Source organism: Panthera leo, chromosome B1, assembly GCF_018350215.1.
Source record: "Panthera leo isolate Ple1 chromosome B1, P.leo_Ple1_pat1.1, whole genome shotgun sequence".
Taxonomy (NCBI): domain Eukaryota; kingdom Metazoa; phylum Chordata; class Mammalia; order Carnivora; family Felidae; genus Panthera; species Panthera leo.
Window position 1 is genome coordinate 21,086,432 of NC_056682.1, and position 19,899 is coordinate 21,106,330.

Sequence of the window (19,899 nt, forward strand, 5' to 3'; positions counted from 1 at the left end):
GGCAGCCTCTTTTCTGCCCCACCCTGAAGTCCTACCTATCCTGGGACGCCCTGGAAGGAAGCCGGATCAATGGGCGGCGCAGAGCTGCGCGTACTCCCCAGCTCTCCTCCAAGAGGCCACACCCAACACAAGGCCCCCATTGTGTCTTGGGGAACAGTAGCCTCACAGTACTCCGGCCGCCCCTCTTACAGAGAAGCGAGCGGCTCTTGACGACCCCAGCCAAGAGCGGGCTTGGGCGGCCGCGCGCAGGGCAGGTGGCAGGAGCGCAGAGGCGCGCGCGCGCTGTAGGGCCGCGCTGGCGCCCCGGGGCCCGCACGCCGGCCTCGCGCGGGCGCCGCCGCACCTGGAGGCGGAGCCAAGCCCCGCGGCCCGCCTGCTCCCGCGCGCGAAGCCCCCTCCCCGCGTCCTTCCCGCCGCGCTGCAGACGCGCGCAGGTGCGTGAGGCCGCGCCCGCCCCGGACCCTGTGGAAGTGGGCCCGCCATGGAGCACATCCGCACGCCCAAGGTTGGTGGCACGGGCGCGGGCGGAAGAGGGAGAGCGGGAGCTGGAGGAGGGATGCTGAGCGGGCGGGAGGCCCGGCTTTCCTGCGGGGCGCTGGCCGAGCCAGCAGCGCGAGCGAGGGAGGAGGCAGCGCTCCAGCATCTCCCGGTTCGCTGTGAGGCTGGGCTTTCTCTTGCTGCCTTACAGGCCTAGCTTTGGCTGCTGCTGGATCTAACCTCTTGTCCTTGAGAGTGCGCATTGCACATAGGGGTGGACGGGAGGGAACCCCGGTTGTCCGTTGAGTAATGGGGCTGCTGATCCGCTGATAAACGCTCCCTTCTAGCCTGGCACTAGGTTGCTGCTGCTCCCCACCCCTTTCGCGCGCCCCCAAATTTTCTCCTGCCTGCTCTGGGCCGTTGAAAGAGAAACAAGCCTTCCTGAGGACAGGTGCCAGCAAACGAGTTCTGTGCAGGTGGATTGAAGGCACTCTGGAAGCTTGTTGAATCTAAGCGTTCAGACCCACCCAGCTCGCCCTTCCGCTTCCCCATCCTCAGGCTATCAGCTGCAGTGGACTTTACACGGAGCAGATGATCCGTATTCGCTGTGGGGGGAATGTTACTACCGGTCCTTCCATCTTCTTGCCTTTTCCGCCAGTTTGGTTCCTTGAGGAGAAGGGTGCAGCTTACAGATTCGTCCACCGGTGTGTTTGAAACAGCGCCAGCTTTTGCCACTCAACAAAAGCGCCTCGTCCCTGGCCATTCCAGATAAATAACCCTGGGATCGTTGACCGCTGCACCAAACTTTCCCACTGGCAGTTGCACTACTAATATAATTTAGGGTGAAGACGATGATCGACTTTCCGTCTGATGAAAACTCTAAACTAGTGAAAGAATATATTTCACAAGCTAGTTGGCTATCTCTCGTTACCACCACCACAGCGTCCTTGGATTTCCAGGATGATCTCACCCCAAAATCTAGGCCCTTGACAGAGTTAAGGCAAAGCTGGGTCTGTGTGGTCAGAACTTAGGCGGCCCCAGGGGTCCCACTCATTCCCCCCCCCTCCCCCGCAAAGGGGTGAGGGAGGGGTGGGCATAGCTTTGTTACAAGTCCAGTAAGAAGAATTCATTCCTAAATTCTAGGATGGTTTTTAAGTACCTCTTTGTAGAAGCAGCTTTATGATGATCTCATGTCAGTAGAAGAATAAATCTTTTTTAGTTTGCTAGATAGTGTCCGTTCCAATAGTAAATTTAGGTTGTATTGATTTTGCACTGTGGCATTAAATTGTTGCTTGACTATTGGGAACTTGTAAACATAGAAGAGAGTGCCATAAACCACAAGGTTGGTGGCTCAAAGCTTTCAGGATTTAAGTGGTGCTAAATAATTTATTCCGGAATGACCAATTTAACTCATGGAGTCCTTCTCTCCTTGCCAAGGGCATCTTTTCTTTGTCATGATGAAGGGGGCCCTGTATAAAAATGATGTCTGATGTGAATGTCAAGAGTGATAGAGTGACATGGTACTAGAGACCATGAATTTGAGGAGTAAAGGCCTTTTCTAATCTATATTCAAGCTGTGTCCAAAGCCATGTGTGTAAACCTGAGCAGCAAGCGATATTCTACTTATTCTTAAAACTGGTGCTCATAACCACTTCTAAGCAGTGCAGTGCCTCAAACCAAAAGTCCCCTTCTGTCAAAAATGGGGGGGACATGGAGAATTGTCTGAAATGTCATTGGACTGAGGTCATTGACATTTAGGTTAGTGCAGGTGGAAAAAATTAAATACAGAGATTGGGTGGATCAGGTTCGTTTGCTCATTCATTTCATTTCACAAGCACTTGAGAACCTTTCATGTGTGAGGCTGAAGCGTCAGGGAGCGCGAAGCATCAGGGAACTCCTGTTTGGACGGGGAGGCATTTGCACATGTGGACAGAGATATATACAAGAGATAGTGGCAGGGAGAGTTGCTTTGCTACTACAATGAAAGTCATTCATTTTTTATAAACTGTATGATACCCATCACAGCCCCTGTGTTCTGCTTCAGTCTCTGGAGGATGGACGGAGGATCAGCTCTACCGTAAGGGGTGAGGGAAGCCTTCTTAAAGAAGAGTGGAGTCTTTCTCTCTTTGTTTTTGGGAAGGAGAGAGAGAACGTGTACAAGCAGGGGAGGGGCCGAGAGAGAGGGGGACCTAGGATCTGAAGCGGGCTCTGTCCTGACAGCAGAGAGCTCAATGTGGGGCTCGGACTCACGCCATGAGATCATGACCGAAGACAAAGTCGGATGCTCAACCGACTGAGCCACCCAGGCGCCCCGAGAAGAGCGGAGTCTTAACATGTAAGGAGTCAAGGAGGACCAGGGGCACTTGAAACAGCTGTCACGCAATTGTGTCAATGTGATGTGTTGTAAGATATCGTTACAACCTCAAAGAAGCTGAAACCTTCAGAATGATGAAGACGAAAACGATGAAATGGTTCCTTAACAGCATCTCTTTTTCCATTTTGCATTTTTAAGCGCCAAACTGATTTTCACAGTATAAATGAAAAATAATAGGACAAGACTACTTACAGAGTATGTGTTTCAAAGTCTATAACTAGTGATAGTTATATTCATCTTATTACTTGCTTCTGGTATGCTCTGGGAGAGCTGAATAGGTAGATTGCCTTAGATTTCATGATTCATGTTTCGAGCTATAAGGATATAAGGATATTCACAAATTTAGTGTATCTGACCCACAGTGGGTTTTGAAGCGATATTTACCAGGTAGGTAGCAGGTTTTTATTTTAAGAGGAAAAGAAATACACGCATGTGTATACATGTGTGTATATACATGTACAGTTGCTTTGCTACTACAATGAAAGTCATTCATTTTTTATAAACTATATGATACCCATCACAGCCCCTGTGTTCTGCTTCAGTCTCTGGAGTGCAGTTTAAGGAGACAGATGTACATGAATAATCTGGAATACTTTGCACATATTTCTTTCTGTGTGTGTGTGTGCGTGTTTAACTGAAGCCTTTAACAGAGCATATGTTAAGCAGGGTGTTTCTCTCCTACAATGGTTCCTTTGTAGAAAAAAAAAATGTTTCAAGGACAAGCTAATTTGCAGGTGGGTCAAAGTGTGGACGCCAAACCTTATCTGTACTCATCACAGTGAACTTCTGGGTTTCTACTTCACTGTCTGGATTTCTTCACCACTCTCAGAGCTTGCTAGTAAGAAAATATCCTGCAAGAAACTTAGGGATAATTTGGGTTCATTTCTATGAAGAGGCTTCAGGAATCCTGGACATAGCTTGAAGTGTTTTGTAGGATTTTGTTTGGTATTGGATTGAAGCCAGTGTGTCTAGAATCCTGGCTAAGTAATCTCTAATTTTTATGCTTTTGTCTTTCTGGAAGACATTTTTTTTTCCACGTCAGTAGATTTTAGGTGTAAAATAAAATATGTAATGACCTCCCAAACTGTAAAACTGACCCTGAAAATGTCTTCTCTTTCCACCTCATTTCCCTAGTTTGAACCATTACTGGAACGGCTTCCTAACTGGTCTCTTACTGTCCTGTTTGCTCTTCTCTATCTCCTTCTCCACAGAGGAAGCCTGGTGATGCTTTTATGGCACAAATTGATCATGTTACCTACCCACTGAAATTCTTGGGTAGCTTCCCTTTGTACCCAGTATATAAAGGGAGAATACTCAGAGTGGCTGGTAAGGTCCTTTGTAGACTGATCCCTAGTAACTTCCCCAGCCTCATTCTGTGATAGTCACTTTCTTATTCACTACCCTACAGTCACAACCAACCTTAGTGGGTTTCTCAAATGTGAGCTCTTTTCTTCCTCGGGACTTTTGCACTGCTATTCTGTCTGTTGGATACACTTAAAAAAAACATTTATTTATTTTTGAGAGACAGATAAAGGCAGAGTATGAGCAGGGGAGGAGCAGAGAGAGAGGGAGACACAGAATTCGAAGCAGGCTCCAGGCTCCGAGCTGTCAGCACAGAGCCTGACGCAGGGCTCAAACTCACAAACCGTGAGATCATGACCTGAACCGAAGTTGGATGCTCAACTGACCGAGCCAGCCAGGCGCCCCTGGGAGGATACACTTTTTAAATTAAAATTTTTTTTTTTATTTCAGAGAGAGAGGTTGGAAAGAGAAAGAGTGAGTGCATACACACATCATTGGTAGAGGGGCAGAGGGAGTGAGAGAGAATCTCAGGCAGGCTCCATGCTTACTGTGGAGCCCGATGCAGGGCTCAATCCCACGACCCTGGGATCATGACCTGAGCTGAAATCAAGAGTCCTCACGAGACCCTCAACTGACTGAGCTACCCAGGTGCCCCTAGGGGATACTCTTATTCTTACTCTTCACCTGGGTAGAACTCATCTTTCTTTTTTTTAAAGTTTATTTATTTATTTTAGGAGGGGGAGAGAGAATCCCAAGCAGTCTCTGTGCTGTCCTCACAGAGCCCGGTGTGGGGCATGATCCCACAAACCGTGAGATCATGAGCTGAGCCAAATCCAAGAGTTGGATGCTTAACTGACTGAGCCCCCCAGGTTCCCCTAAAACTCATCTTTCTAGTTTCAGGCTAAATAGAATGTCCTCAGGGAGGTTGTTGCCCAGTACCTTCTCGAAGTCAGGCTTGCTTGTTAGAGTGTATAACCAAACACAGTATTTCACCTTATGCTCCCTGTTTTAAGTTTTAGGTTTATTTGAGTGTTTAATGTCAAGCTCCTCTAGACATTGTTTAATGTCTGGACTAGGAGCCCCGTGAAGGTGAGGATCATGTCTTGTTCACCCCTGGATCCACGGCACCTAACACAGTTCCTGGCCCCAGTTAAGGACACAGTAAATAAATTGATAACTGAATAGTAGGAGGAGTAACTTTTGGTTTCAGCTCTTCAGTTTTTAGTGTTTGCTTTAGTTATCCAGGCCTCGTGGGTTGTACCCATGACGAGGTACAGTATTAGATGTAATAGTGTTTGGTACTTGTAGATGTCAGTATATTGTTATACACACTCACACACACATATATATACACACATATAAATGATAGTATTTTTTGATTATACGTAGTTTTAATGAGAGAATCCAAATAACATGAAATTCACCATTTCAGTCGTTTTAATTTTTTTTTTTAGTCTTTATTTATTTTTGAGAGAGAGAGCACAAGCAGGAGAGGAACAGAGAGAGAGGGAGACAAAAAAAATCTGAAGCAGGCTCCAGGCTCTGAACAGTGAGCACAGAGCCCGATGCGGGGCTTGAACTCACGAACTGTGAGATCATGACCTGAAGTCAAGCGCTTAACCGACTGAACCACTTAGGGCCCCACCATTTCAGTCATTTTAAAGTGTACAAATGTTTGTCACTGCATTTACAATATTGTGCAACTATCACCGTTACCTAATTCAGAGCACTTTCATCATCCCCAAAAGAAACCGAGCGCCTGTAGGTATTTAGTCATTAGTCCCCCAAGCCAACCACTAATCTACTTTTTGTCTCTATTAGATTTGCTTATTCTGGACATTGCATATAAATGGGGTAAATATAAGACGTGGCCTTTTGTGACTTCTTTCATTTAGCATAATTTTTTCCTATGTTCATTCAAGTCATAGCATGTTACTGATACTTCATTCCCTTTTATTGCAGAATAATATTCCATTATGTGGATATACCACATGCTGTTTATCCAGTCTCCAACTTACGGGCATTTGTTTCTGCTTTGTTGATTATTATGAATAGTGCTGCTATGAACATTCCTATACTTTTTTTTTTTGTATATGAAAATAAGTTTTTAAAAAAAATTTGGGAATTGTTGACTCACAACGTTGCATTAGTTTCAGGTGTACAACTTAGTGATTTGACTAGTTTATACGTTACGGTAATGTGTATTGGCAAGTGTAGCTCCCATCTGTCCTGTAACTGCTCTTGCAGTATCATTGACTCTGCTTTTAATCCCATGATTTGCTTATTCCATAACTAGAGGCCTGAATCTCCCTCTGCCCTTTACCCATTTTGCCCAACCCTTCACCTCCTGAAAATAAGTTTTTAATTCTCTTGAGTGTATCTCTAGAAGTAGAAATACTGGGTCATAGAGTAATTCTATATTACTTTTTGAGGAAATTATGTTTACATCTTATGTATTCCTCTCCTGTGATTCCAACAAGACATAATGAACTTCAGTAGTAAACAGAACCTAGATACTTTGGAAACAGCTGTTTAGACAGTGCAAATAGATAGGTTTGCATCAAAAAAGAATATAGATTTTAATTGTTACACATTTAAACAGTTTCTTAGAGAAACAACATCGTGAGCATGAAATTATATTTCTATCATTCCAATTCCAATTTGTGATAGTATACCCTTTTTACATAAAGTGTGCTTTTTCTCTCTTACTGAACTTTTTGCCCAGTATTATCTTAGTGCATATATCTTATAATCAGAACTCACTCACCTACATATTGTTTTAATGAATGTGTATTACTCATTTGACTATAGCTTGCCTAACCTGTTTCCACTATTAGGGATTTGGATTTCAAGCCCTTATGAAAATCCCTGGTTTAATTTTCTTTATAGTGCCCAGAATAGAATGTCTTAAAGTAGGAACAATCCTATAAGGGTATTACATGATATCTCTCAGTATTTGAAAGATTCTTATATGGCCCAGCGTTTAGGCAAATTCTTTATAGTTTCAGCAGAAACAAAGGGTAGAGATGGCAGAGGAGAAGGTCTTGCTGAATATAGAGAAGTTGTTTCCCACAATTATTCCTGTTTGTACACAAGAAATTAGTTCATCTCTTCAAGGAAAAGAGGGATCTATACAAAGGACTCTTGGCAGTGAAGATACAGAGTTATTTCAGGCATCTGGGAAGAGAATCCTGTTTTTTTTTTTTTTTTTTTAATTATTGAAGTATAGTTGACATACAGCATTATCAGTTTCAAGCGTGTAACATACTGATCCAACATTTATATACATTATGAAGTGATTACCATGATAAGGCTAGTCACCATCTGTCACCCTACAAATTATTACAATGTTATTGACTGTTCCCTATACTGTACTTTATATCCCTGTGAATTTTTGGTACCTGGAAGTTTGTACCTCTTAAACTGCTTCACCTACTTTGCCCATCCACCATTCCTCCCCTCTGGCAACCACTCATAATTCTGAGTATGTTTGGGTATGTTTATGCTTTGTTTTATTTGTTTGATTTTTAAGATTCCACATATAAGCAAAATCATATGGTGTTTGTTTTTCTTTGTCTGACTTATTTCACTTAGCAAAATACCATACATCTAGGTCCATCCATGTAGTCGCAAATGGCAAGACTTCATTCATTTTTATGACTGGGTGATATTCCATTGTATAAACATACCAAATATTCTTTATCCATTCATCTATTGATGGATTCTCAGATTGCTTCCATATCTTAGTCATTGTAAATAATACTGTAATGAACAGAGGGACACATCTGTCTTTTGGGATTGGCATTTTTATTTCCTTTGGGTAAATACGCAGTGGTGGAATTACTGGGTAATATGGTAATTCTATTTTTAATTAAAAAAAAATTTAACGTTTACTTATTTGGGGGGGAGGGAAGGCAGAGAGAGAGAGGGAGACACAGAATCTGAAACAGGCTCCAAGCTCTAAGCTGTCAGCCCAGAGCCCGAATTGTGAGATCATGACCTGAGCTGAAGTTGGACGCTTAACCAACTGAGCCAGCCAGGTGCCCCCTCGTTTAATTTTTATTTTATTTTATTTTTTTAATTTACATCCAAATTAGTTAGCATATAGTGCAACAATGATTTCAGGAGTAGATTTCCTTAGTGCCCCTTACCCATTTAGCCCATCCCCTCTCCCACAACCCCTCCAGTAACCCTCTGTTTGTTCTCCATATTTAAGAGTCTCTTATGTTTTGTCCCCCTCGCTGTTTTTATATTATTTTTGTTTCCCTTCCTTGTGTTCATCTGTTTTGTCTCTTAAAGTCCTTATATGAGTGAAGTCATTTGATACTTGTCTTTCTCTGACTAATTTCGCTTAGCATAATACCCTCCAGTTCTATCCACGTAGTTGCAAATGGCAAGATTTCATTCTTTTTGATTGCCAAGTAATACTCCATTGTATATATATACCACCTCTTTTTTATCCATTCATCCATCGATGGACATTTGGGCTCTTTGCATACTTTGGCTATTGTTGATAGTGCTGCTATAAACATGGTGGTTCATGTGTCCCTTTGAAACAGCACATCTGTATCCCCTGGATAAATGCCTAGTAGTGCAATTGCTGGGTCGGAGGGTAGTTCTATTTTTAATTTTTTGAGGAACCTCCATACTGGTTTCCAGAGTGGCTGCACCAGCTTGCATTCCCACCAACAATGCAAAAGAGATCCTCTTTCTCCGCATCCTCGCCAACATCTGTTGTTGCCTGAGTTGTGAATGTTAGCCATTCTGACAGGTGTAAGGTGGTATCTCACTGTGGTTTTGATTTGTATTTCCCTGATGATGAGTGATGTGGAGCATTTTTTCATGTGTCAGTTGGCCTTCTGGATGTCTTCTTTGGAGAAGTGTCTATTCATGTCTTTTGCCCATTACTTCACTGGATGATTTGTTTTTTGGGTGTTGAATTTGATAAGTTCTTCATAGATTTTGGATGCTAACCCTTGATCTGATACGTCATTTGCAAATATCTTCTCCCATTCTGTCAGTTGCCTTTTAGTTTTGCTGATTGTTTCCTTCTCTGTGCAGAAGCTTTTTATTTTGATGAGGTCCCAGTAGTTCATTTTTGCTTTTGTTTCCCTTGCCTCTGGAGACATGTTGAGTAGGAAGTTGCTACGGGCAAGATCAAAGAGGTTTTTGCCTGCTTTTGTCTCAAGGATTTTGATAGCTTCCTGTCTTACATTGAGGTCTTTCATCCATTTTGAGTTTATTTTTGTGTATGGTGTAAGAAAGTGGTCTAGGTTCATTCTTCTGAATGTCCCTGTCCAGTTTTCCCAGCACCATTTGCTAAAGAGACTGTCTTTATTCCATTGGATATTCTTTCCTGCTTTATCAAAGGTTAGTTGGCCATATGTTTGTGGGTCCATTTCTGGGTTCTCTGTTCAGTTCCATTGATCTGAGTGTCTTCTTGTGCCAGTACCATACTGTCTTGATGATTACAGCTTTGTAGTATAGCTTGAAGTCCAGGATTGTGATGCCTCCTGCTTTGGTTTTCTTTTTCAAGATTGCTTTGGCTATTTGGGGTCTTTTCTGGTTCCATACAAATTTTAGGATTATTTATGCTAGCTCTGTGAAGAATGCTGGTATTATTTTGATAGGGATCCCTAGTTTAATTTTTTGAAGATCCTCATTTTCCATAGTGCCTACACCAGTTTACATTCCCACAGACACTACATGAGGGTTTCCATTTCTGCACATTCTTGCCAACATTTGTCATTTCTTGTCTCTTTTTTTTATATTAGCCACTCTGACAGGTTTGGGGTGATCTCTCATTATGGTATTGATTATCCTTTCCCTGATAATTAGTGATGTTGAGCATCTTTTCATGTGTCTGTTGGCCATTTGTATGTCTTTTTTGGAAAATGTCTGTTCAGGTCCTCTGCCCATTTTTTAATTGGATTGTTGCGGGGTTTTTTAATGTCAAGTTGAATGAGTTCTGTATATATTTTGTGTATTCGTCCCTTATCAGATATATCATTTGCAAATATCTTCTCCCATTTAGTAGGTGGCCTTTTTGTTTTGTTGATGGTTTCCTTTCCTGTGAAAAAGCTTTTAAGTTTGGTGTAGTCCTATTTATTTTTGATTTTTTTTTATCCTTTTCTGTGGAGATCCAAAAAATATTTCTTAGACTGATCATTGAGTTTACTGCCTGTATTATACTTTATGAGTTTTATGTTTTCAGATCTTATATTGAAGTCTTTAATCCATATTGAGTTTATTTTAGTATATGATGTAAGAAAGTGGTCCAGTTTCTTGCATATATGTGTGGGTTTATTTCTGGACACTGTTCTGTTCCGTTGATCTGTGTGTCTGTTTTAGTGCCGGTACCATACTGCTTTGATTACTGTATGTTTGTCGGCTAGTTTGAAATCTGGGAGCATGATAGCTCTAGTTTTGTTCTTAAGATTGCTTTGGGTATTTGGGATCTGTTGTGGTTTCATACAAATTTTAGGTTTACTTATTCTAGTTCTGTGAGAAATGCCATTGGTATTTTAATAGGGATTGTATTGAATCTGTAGATTGCTTTAGGTGATATGGACATTTTAATAATATTGATTCTTCTCGTCCATGAGCACAGTAACACTTTCCATTTATTTGTGTTGTCTTCAGTTTCTTTCATCCATGCCTTCTCATTTTCAGAGCGTAGGTTTTAAAAAAATTTTTTAATGTTCATTTATTTTTGAGAGAGAGAGAGAGAAAGAGAGAGCGAGCATGATTGGGGGAGGGGCAGAGAGAGGGGGAGACACAGAATCTGAAGCAGGCTCCAGGCTCCAAGCTGTCAGCACAGAGCCTGATGCTGGGCTCAAACTCACAAACCTTGAGATCATGACCTGAGCTGAAGTTGGATGCTTACAACTGACTGACAGGTGCCCCCAGAGTAGGTTTTTAAACGCCTTGGTTATATTTATTCCTAGGTATACATTCTTTTTGATGGAATTGTAAATGGGATTGTTTACTTAATTTCTTTTTCTGATAGATACTTTGTTGCTAGTGTAAAGATTTATTAGCAACAGAATAATTTCTGGGTATTAATTTTGTATTCTGCAAATTTACTGATTAGTTCTAATAGTTTTTTTGGTGGGGTCTTTAGAGTTTTCTATATTATGTCATATGCAAATAGTGACACTTTTATTTCCTCCTTACCAACTTGGATGCCTCATTTCTTTAGCTTGTGTGATTGCTGTGGTCACTTGTTCCTGATCTTAGGAGAAAAGCTTTCAGCTTTTCACTGTTGAGTGGGTTTGTTACATATGGTGTTTGTTATGTTGAGGAATGTTCTCTCTATACCCACTTTGTTGAGAGTTTTTATCATAAATGGATGTTGAATTTTGCCAAATGTTTTTTGTTTTTGCATCTACTGAGATGATCATATGATTTTAATCCTTCTTTTTGTTAATGTAGTATATCACATTGATTGATTTGTGCATATTGAACCATTCTTTCAGAATCCCATTTGATTTTGGTATATGATCCTTTTAATGTATTGTTGACTTTGGTTTGGTAATATTTTCTTGAGGATTTTTGTGTTTGTGTTCATCAGGAATATTGGCCTGTACTTTTATTTTTTTGTAGTGTCTTTGTCTGGATTTTGTATCAGGGTAATGCTGGTCTCACAGACTGAATTTGGAAGTGTTTCTTTCTGTTGTATTTGTTTGGGACTAGTTTGAAAAGGACAGGTGTTACCTCTCCTTTAATATTTGTTAGAATTAACTAGTAAGTCCATATGGACTTTTGTTGATTGCGGTTTTTTTGATTACCTATTCAATTAAAAATTTTTTAAGTGTTTATTTTTGAGAGAGAGAGCATGCATGGTCTTCTAGTTCCACATTGTGAATGGGGGAGGGGTAGAGGAGGGGGGGTGTGGCAAAGGATCCAACGCTGGCTTAGTGCTGACAGCAGAGAATCCAGTGCAGGGCTTGAATGGGGGAACCGTGAGATCATGACCAGAACTCAAGTCGGAAGCTTAACGGACTGAGCCACCCAGGTGCGCCTACCTATTCAATTTTATACTAATATTTGGTCTGTTCAGATTTTCTCTTTCTTCCTGATTTAGTTTGGAAGATTGTGTGTTTCTAGGAATGTACCCATTTCTTTTAGTTTCATCCATTTTTTTTCTATGTCCAATTTGTTGGCGTATAATTGTTCATGGTGGCCTCGTCTAATCCTTGGTATTTCTATGGTGTCGGTTATAGCTTCTCTTTCATTTCTGATTTCATTTATTTGGGCCCTCTCCGTGTTTTTCTTCTTCAGTCCGCCTGAAGGTTTTTCAGTTGTGTTATCTTTTCAAAGAACCAGCTCTTAGTTTTGTTGATCTTTTCTCTTGTTTTTAAAGTCTGTGTTTCATTTATTTCCCTTCTCATTTTTATTACTTCCTTCCTTTTGCTAACTTTGGGCTTTTTCTTTTTATAGTCCATTGGGTGGAAGTTAGATTGCTTATTTGAGACTTTTCTTATTTCTCGAGGTAGGCCTGTATCACTATCAACTTCCGTCTTAGAAATGCTTTTGCTGCATCCCATAGATTTTGGACCATTGTTTTTCCATTCTCATTTGTCTCAAGGTATTTCTGGATTTCCTCTTTGATCTCGTTGACTCAGTGGTTGTTCAGTAGTAGCATGTTGTTTGGCCTCTATGTATTTGTGGGGTTTTTTTTTTTAGTTTTTTTTTCTTATAATTAATTTCTAGGTTCATATTGCTGTGGTTGGGAAAAAAATGCTTGATTTCCATCTTCTTAAATTTATTTATTTATTTATTTATTTATTTATTTTAATGTTTATTTATTTTTGAGAGAGAGAGAGTGTGAGCGGAGGAGAGTTGAAGAGAGAGGGAGACACAGAATCCGAAGCAGGCTCCAGGCTCTGAGCTGTCAGCACAGAGGCCAGCGTGGAGCTCAAACCCTTGAACTGTGAGATCATGACCTGAGTGGAAGTTGGATGCTCAACCGACTGAGCCACCCAGGTGCCCTCAGTCTTTTTAAGTTTACTGACAGTTGTTTTGTGGTCTAACATGGGATCTGTTCTGGAGAATGTTACATGTGCACTTCAAAGGAATGTATATTTTGCTGTGTTTGAATGGTATATTTTGTATATATAAATCCATCTTGTCAATTATATCATTTACGGAGTCTGTTTCCTTATTGTTTTTCTCTCTGGTTGATCTGTCCATTGATGTAAGATGAAGTGTTAAAGCCTACAATATTATTGTATTGCTGTCACTTTCTCCCTCTATATCTGTTACTATTTGCTTTACATATGTAGGTGGTTCTTTGTTGGGTGCATAGATACTTGGAATTGTTAAATCCTCTTGTTGGAGGGATCCCTTTATCATTTTGTAATGCCCTTCTTTGTCTCTTGTTACAGTCTTTGTTTTTAAGTCTGTTTTGTCTCATACAAGTATTGCTACTCAGGTTTCTTTTCATTCCATTTGCGTAGGATGTCTTTTTCCATCCATTCACTTTCAATCTGTGTGTGTCTTTAGGTCTGAAGTGAGTCTCTTGGAGGCAGCATATATATGTGTCTTGTTTTTTTTTAATCCATTCAGCCAGTCTGTGTCTTTTGTTGGAGCATTTAGTCCATTTACATTTAACAAATAGTAAGTATTATTATTTTCTAAATGTTTATTTATTTACTTTGAGAGAGAGAGTACGTGTGCACATGTGAACCTGGGAAGGTCAGAGGGAGAGGGAGAGAGAATCCCAAGCAGGGTCCACACTGTCAGCGCAGACCCTTACCTGGGGCTTGAACTCATGAACCATGAGATCATGACCTGAGTTGAAATCAAGAGTTGGATGCTCAACCAACTGAGGCATCTGGGCACCCTACATTTAAAATAATTATTGAGGGGCACCTGGGTGGCTCAGTTGGTTAAGTGTCCAACTCTTGGTTTCAGCTTGGGTCATGATCTCATGGTTCGTGGGTTCATGCCCCACATTGGGCTCTGTGCTGACAGCACAGAACCTGTATGGAATTCTCTCTCTCTGCCCCTCCCTGCTCATGCTCTCTCTCAAAATAAATAAATAAACATTTAAAAAATTAGAGATAATTATTGATAGGTATGTGTTGATTGCCATTTTTTAGCTATTTTCTGGTGGGTTTTGTAGTTCTCCTTTGTTCTAGAATCATGTTTGAATTTCCTCTAAGCCAAGTGACCAACTACCCCAACATACTCCTTATGCAAGGAATTCACTGTGTCCCTTGGCAGTCCATAATTACCATGGACAGCTCTAATCATTAAGAAGTTGTCTTTACATTTAGGAAAAATCTGTTTCACTTCAGTTTTTAGTAATTAGGTTGAGCTCTGTCCCTTGGGATATTGCCCAGTACTTCAACCCGCCTTCCAGAAAATGGCCCTTCAGGTATTTCATTTGATGCTATCTCCCTAATGCTTCCCTCCTACCTAAGTAGTTAGCTTAGCACCACCTATCCTGGCAACCAACCAGTGGCTTCATTTACATCCCTTTACCATCTTGGTTACTTTACTCAGTGCATTACAAACACATGATTATTTCAGGTTTTGTTAAATTGGGAGAGAGTAAAATTTAATAACTATTTTTATACATTTTTTAAAAGCTTATTTATTTTGAGAGAAACAGAGTGTGAGCAGGAGAGAGGCAGAGAAAGACAAGCGAGAGTGAATCCCAAGCAGGCTTCAAGCTCAGCACAGAGACTGATGCGGGCTAGATCTCACAACCATGAGACTGTGACCTGAGCCGAAATCAAGAGTTAGATGCTTAACCAACTGAGCCACCTAGGCATCTCTAATGACTATTTTTAAATTGTGTATACCATAGGGCCACATCTCAGTGGCCTTTCAGTAAACTGACTGGAAGAGAACCCTTAAGTTAACTCTACACATTGTGCTGTGAAGTCAAGCCTGCCCTGCCTTTTCCTTGAATGATACTCTTACCCTCCTCTTTGTTGAATATAGTATCATTGAATTTGGTTTATTGCTTAATCCCTTACTCTGTCTTTTGGTCCTGATACACTTCCGCTGTTCTTCTCAGTTTGGTACCACTGGCGTTTTAACAAGCTCACTCTGTTAGCTCATCCGTGCTCTCATCGAGAAAAAACCAGATTAGGTGGATGTGACTTCCTCGTAACTAAAGCCAGTTTCCCCCATCTCCCAGGATCTCAATCCCAATAGCAGATTAACTTGCTCTTTCAGTTTGGTGCCATCTACCATTTGAGAAACTTGCCCTTCATCACTTCTAATAGCTTATCAAAGAACAATGAAGTAGTCTGTGATGATGACTGAGTGAATCCACAGTGTTCCTGCTGATGGATGGTTTCCTTTTCTAGGTTCATACAAAATCCCATTAAAGAAGCAATTTTAGAGTCTTGCTTTGAATTTATGTCAAACTCACCAACTTATAACTACAGAATTCCATCTCCCCCGTTTGAAAATGGTGATCTGATTTGCAAGTGTTCTCTGTGACAGAGATCGATAGATTCATGAGAAGCTTCTTTCTCTGTCATTCACTAGCATGATACCGTCAGCACTGAATGTTATCTCTTTTTTCATTTTCGTTTAACAAATAATTTTCAGGTTATAAAAGTATTACTTTTGATTCTATACTAGAACCAATATTAGAATTGACCTAGAAATTAACCACTGTTAAAATTTGAGTGTATTTCCTCCTGCCAGTTTTTCCTTTGCATGAATTCTCAACTTTTTTGTTTGTGTAGAAATTAAGGATCACCCAGTTCAATTTTGTAGTATGCTTCTTTTACTATATTTTACAGTGTATCAGAGAACATAAGAATCCATTTTCATTCAGTCAGTGTTTATATATAAATGCAAGTACCTACTAGGTAACTTTCTAATTAGAGGGGTACAGACTGTGTGTGCATGTGTATGTGTGTGTGTGATGGAGAAAATGAGATCAAGAAAAATAGTGAAGGGGGAGAGGGTTGTTAGTTTGAGTGAGTTAGGATTGTTATTTTGTACATGATAGTAACATGGCCTTCCTGATAAAATGAGATCAGAACAGAGAGCTAAGAAAGTGAGGAAGGAAGCCATCTACATGTGTAAGGAAAGCAGAGGGAACATTCTGGTGCAAAGGTCCTGAAGTAGGACTATGCTTGGAATCTTCAATGCGTAGCAGAGAGACAGGATAGTCAAAGGCATGGAGTGGGGTAGTGGGAGATGAGGTTTGACGAGGAGCAATGCAGTGAATGTGCAGACCCTTACTCTGGGTGTGAGAAGATCCAAGGGAAGGATCCCAGCTTTGACTTCCATTTGGCAGGGCTCGGGCATAAGTAAAGTGGGCGGAGGTGGGAGGGTAAGCGAAGATGGCAAGAGGGGACTGGGGTGGGGGGGTGGCAGTGGAGTGAGAATAAACTGGATATAATAATTTAAGAGTCGCGTGGTGAGGATTTACTGATGGAGTAGACCAGAGAGCAGAGGAAAAGAGGAGGCGAGGATAATACCAAGGCTGTTGGCCCCGGCACTAAAAACATGGATTGCCGAGATCGGAAGAGGTACAGGAGGAAAACTGGAGATAGCGTGAGAGGGAATCCAGAGGTCAGCTGTGGACATGTTGAGGTTGAGACTTCTGGGAGGCACACAGGGGATTTCCATACTAAAACCCGGGTACTCCCTTCAAAAACTACAGAATGACAACACAAGAGTGACATACTTTTTATAGGTATTTTATACTTTTTATACTCTTTCTTTTTTACTGTATATATTTTATAAAGGTCTCAAAATCTTTATGAAAGTAATCTGATGAAATGAATTCAGTCATTATATACACATTCTGAACTTTTTCTCATAAAGCATATGTTTGTGTGTTAGGTCTTAGCTCCCTCTGGATTTCATTGGTTTTTTTAAGAACTATTTAATGTTGAGTATTCTATCATATACCATCAACATAAATAATATGTTTCTTCGGGGGTGCCTGGGTGGCTCAGTTGGTTGAGCGTCTGACTTCGGCTGAAGTCATGATCTCATGGTCTGTGAGTTCAAGCCCTGCATCGGGCTCTGTGCTGACAGCTCATGACAGCTCAGAGTCTGGAGCCTGTTTCAGATTCTGTGTCTCCTTGTCTCCGTCCCTCCCCTGCCCTCACTCTCTCGCTCTCTCTCTCTCAAAAATGAGTAACTATTAAAAAAACTAAAACAAAATGTTTACTTTAAATAGTTCAATCTTTCTTTTTGACTGACTTTGCCAATCACCCATCAAGATGGATGGTAAACAAACGCATTTCTTAGCACGAGAGGAGTGTACTATTTAAAGGTATGCTCGACGCTTCTTTTCTAATAGGAAAGATCGTGTTTTGCTTCACTTCCTCTGGTTCATGTATTTGCATCCATTTTAAACAAATACATTTATAACTTAATAAAAAAACAAACAATTAAATAGTAGGTGAATAGATGTTTGAATAGACGTTTCTCAAAGAAGTTTCTTATTTATCAATAAGCACATGAAAAGATGCCCAACATCACTGACCATTAGGTATATGCAAATCAGAAGACAGTAGGATACTTCGTAGCCGTTAGAATGGCTGTTGTAAAAATAATGAAGATAACAAGTGTTGGCAAGGATGTGGAGAAATTGGAACCCTTGTGCATGGCTGGAGGGAATGTATAATGGTGCAGCTGCTGTGGAAAACAACTTGGTGTTTCCTCAAAAAGTTAAACATAGACTTACCATGTCACCCATCAATTCCACTTTTAGCTGTATACCTAAAAGAATTAAAAACAGGAAAATAAACAGATAGTTGTATGCCATGATCATAGGTACATTAATCACAATAGCCAAAGAGGAGAAACGATCCATGTGTTCAGTAACCGATGAATGGGTGAACAGATGACGGAATATACATAGGATGGACTATTATTCGCCATAAAAGAGAATGAAGTTCTGATGCATTCTGTAAAATGGGTGAACATGAACTCTTGAGATGTTTTGCTGAGTGAAATAAGGCAGACAGAAAAGGGGAAAATATTGTATGATTCCATTTATATGAGGTATCTGGAATGAGAAAATTCTTAGAGACAGAAGTAAAATATAAGTTACCAGGGTCCAGAAGTCAGGGAAAGTGAGTTACCGCTTAATACTTACAGAGTTTCTGTTTCAGGTGATAAAAAAGTGTGGTAATAGAGGTGATGGTTATAAACCTAGAATGTACTTAATACCACCAGATGGCATGCTTAAAAAATGGCTGACATGGGGGCACCTGGGTGGCTCAGTCAGTTAAGTGTCCGACTTTGGCTCAGGTCGTGATCTTGCAGTTTCTGAATTCGAGCCCCGCATCAGGCTCTGTGCTGACAGCTCAGAGCCTGGACCCTGCTTCGGATTCTGTGTCCCCCCCCCCCCCTCTGCCCCTCCCATGCTCATGCTCTGTCTCTCTCTGTCTCTTAATAGTAAATAAATGTAAAAAAAAATTTAAAAAGATGGCTGATATGGTAAATTGTAGGTTATGTGGTTTCGCCGCAATAAAGAAGAAAGCAAACAAATTCATTGCCTGCCACATACCCTGTGCATTTGTGAACTGAGTATTTGTTAACTGAGTGATTGTGGAATGAATGAAGGAAGGCGGGAAGGAATTCCCTCTCTACTTAATTTGGCAAGTGTACGTCAACTATTAGCATGATAGTGGGAGGCAGCATGACTCTCAAGTCAAGTGCCCACAGTTTTAATTCTTATTCTGTCACTTATTGATACATCTTTTTTTTTTTTTTTTTTTTAGTTTTGGCATACGTTTAAAGATGAGAAAGAATTCACATTCACATAATTCAGTCTTTCAAAATGTACAGTCCAGTGCACTTTGTTGCCTTTGTGTAATATTTTTACTGTCTAATTTTGCAACATTTCTATCACCTCCAAGAGAAACTTCATACCCATTAGCCGTCTGTGCCCATATATCTGCCTACACTCCTGGCATCCACAAATCTGCTTTCTGTCCCCGCACGTTTACCTTTGCTGGACATTTTATATAAATGGACTCAGACAGTATGTGGTCCCCATTGTGACCGGCTTCATTCACTTCGTATATCATTTTCAAGTTTCCCCTGTGTTGTAGCCCATATCTGTATTCCCTTCCTTTTTGTTGCTGGATGATATTCCATTGTATGGAAACACCAACACCCACATTTCTTTATCTATCCATCAGTTGACAGATATTTGGGTTGTTTCCATTTTTGATTTTTTGGTGAATAAAGCCTCTATGAACAGTCATGTACAAGTGTTTTATGTGAACATATGTTCCGTTCTCCTGACTATCTACCCAGGATTGGAATATGGGGTCATATGGTAACTATGTGTTTGATCTTTTGAGAAACTAACAAATTGTTTTCCAAAGAGGCCATTTTAGAGTCCCAACAGCAACGTGCGAAGGTTCTGATTTCTCCATGTTCTGGTCAACACTACTTATTACTGTCTGTCTTTTTGACAGTGTGTCAAATGGGTGTGAAGTGATATCTCCTTGTGATGGTTTTTCATTTCCCTGATGGCAAATGATGTTGAACACCTTTTTGTGTGCTTATGGGCTATTTGTGTATCTTCTTTGGAGAGATCTCTATTCAGACCCTTTGCTTTTTTTTTTTAATAGCCTTTTTATTTTTTATTTGTTATTTTTTAAAAATTTATTTATTTATTTTTGAGAAAGAGAGAGAGAGAGCAGGACAGGGGTAGAGAGAGAGGGAGAGAGAGAATCCCAAGCAGGCTCTGTATTGTCAGCCCATAGCCCGACATGGGTTTCGAACTCATGAACTTT

General features: G+C 40.7%; 1 protein-coding gene across 1 annotated transcript in view; it reads left to right on the plus strand.

Moving 5' to 3' along the window:
* Window positions 1-425: 425 nt before the first annotated feature.
* Window positions 426-19,899, plus strand: part of MTMR7 (myotubularin related protein 7) — a 106,503-nt gene continuing 87,029 nt past the window's right edge. Inside the window, exon 1 of the mRNA XM_042934391.1 lies at window positions 426-505. Within this exon, the coding sequence (XP_042790325.1) occupies window positions 482-505 (24 nt within the window). The 5' untranslated portion in view covers window positions 426-481. The remainder of the gene's footprint in view (window positions 506-19,899) is intronic.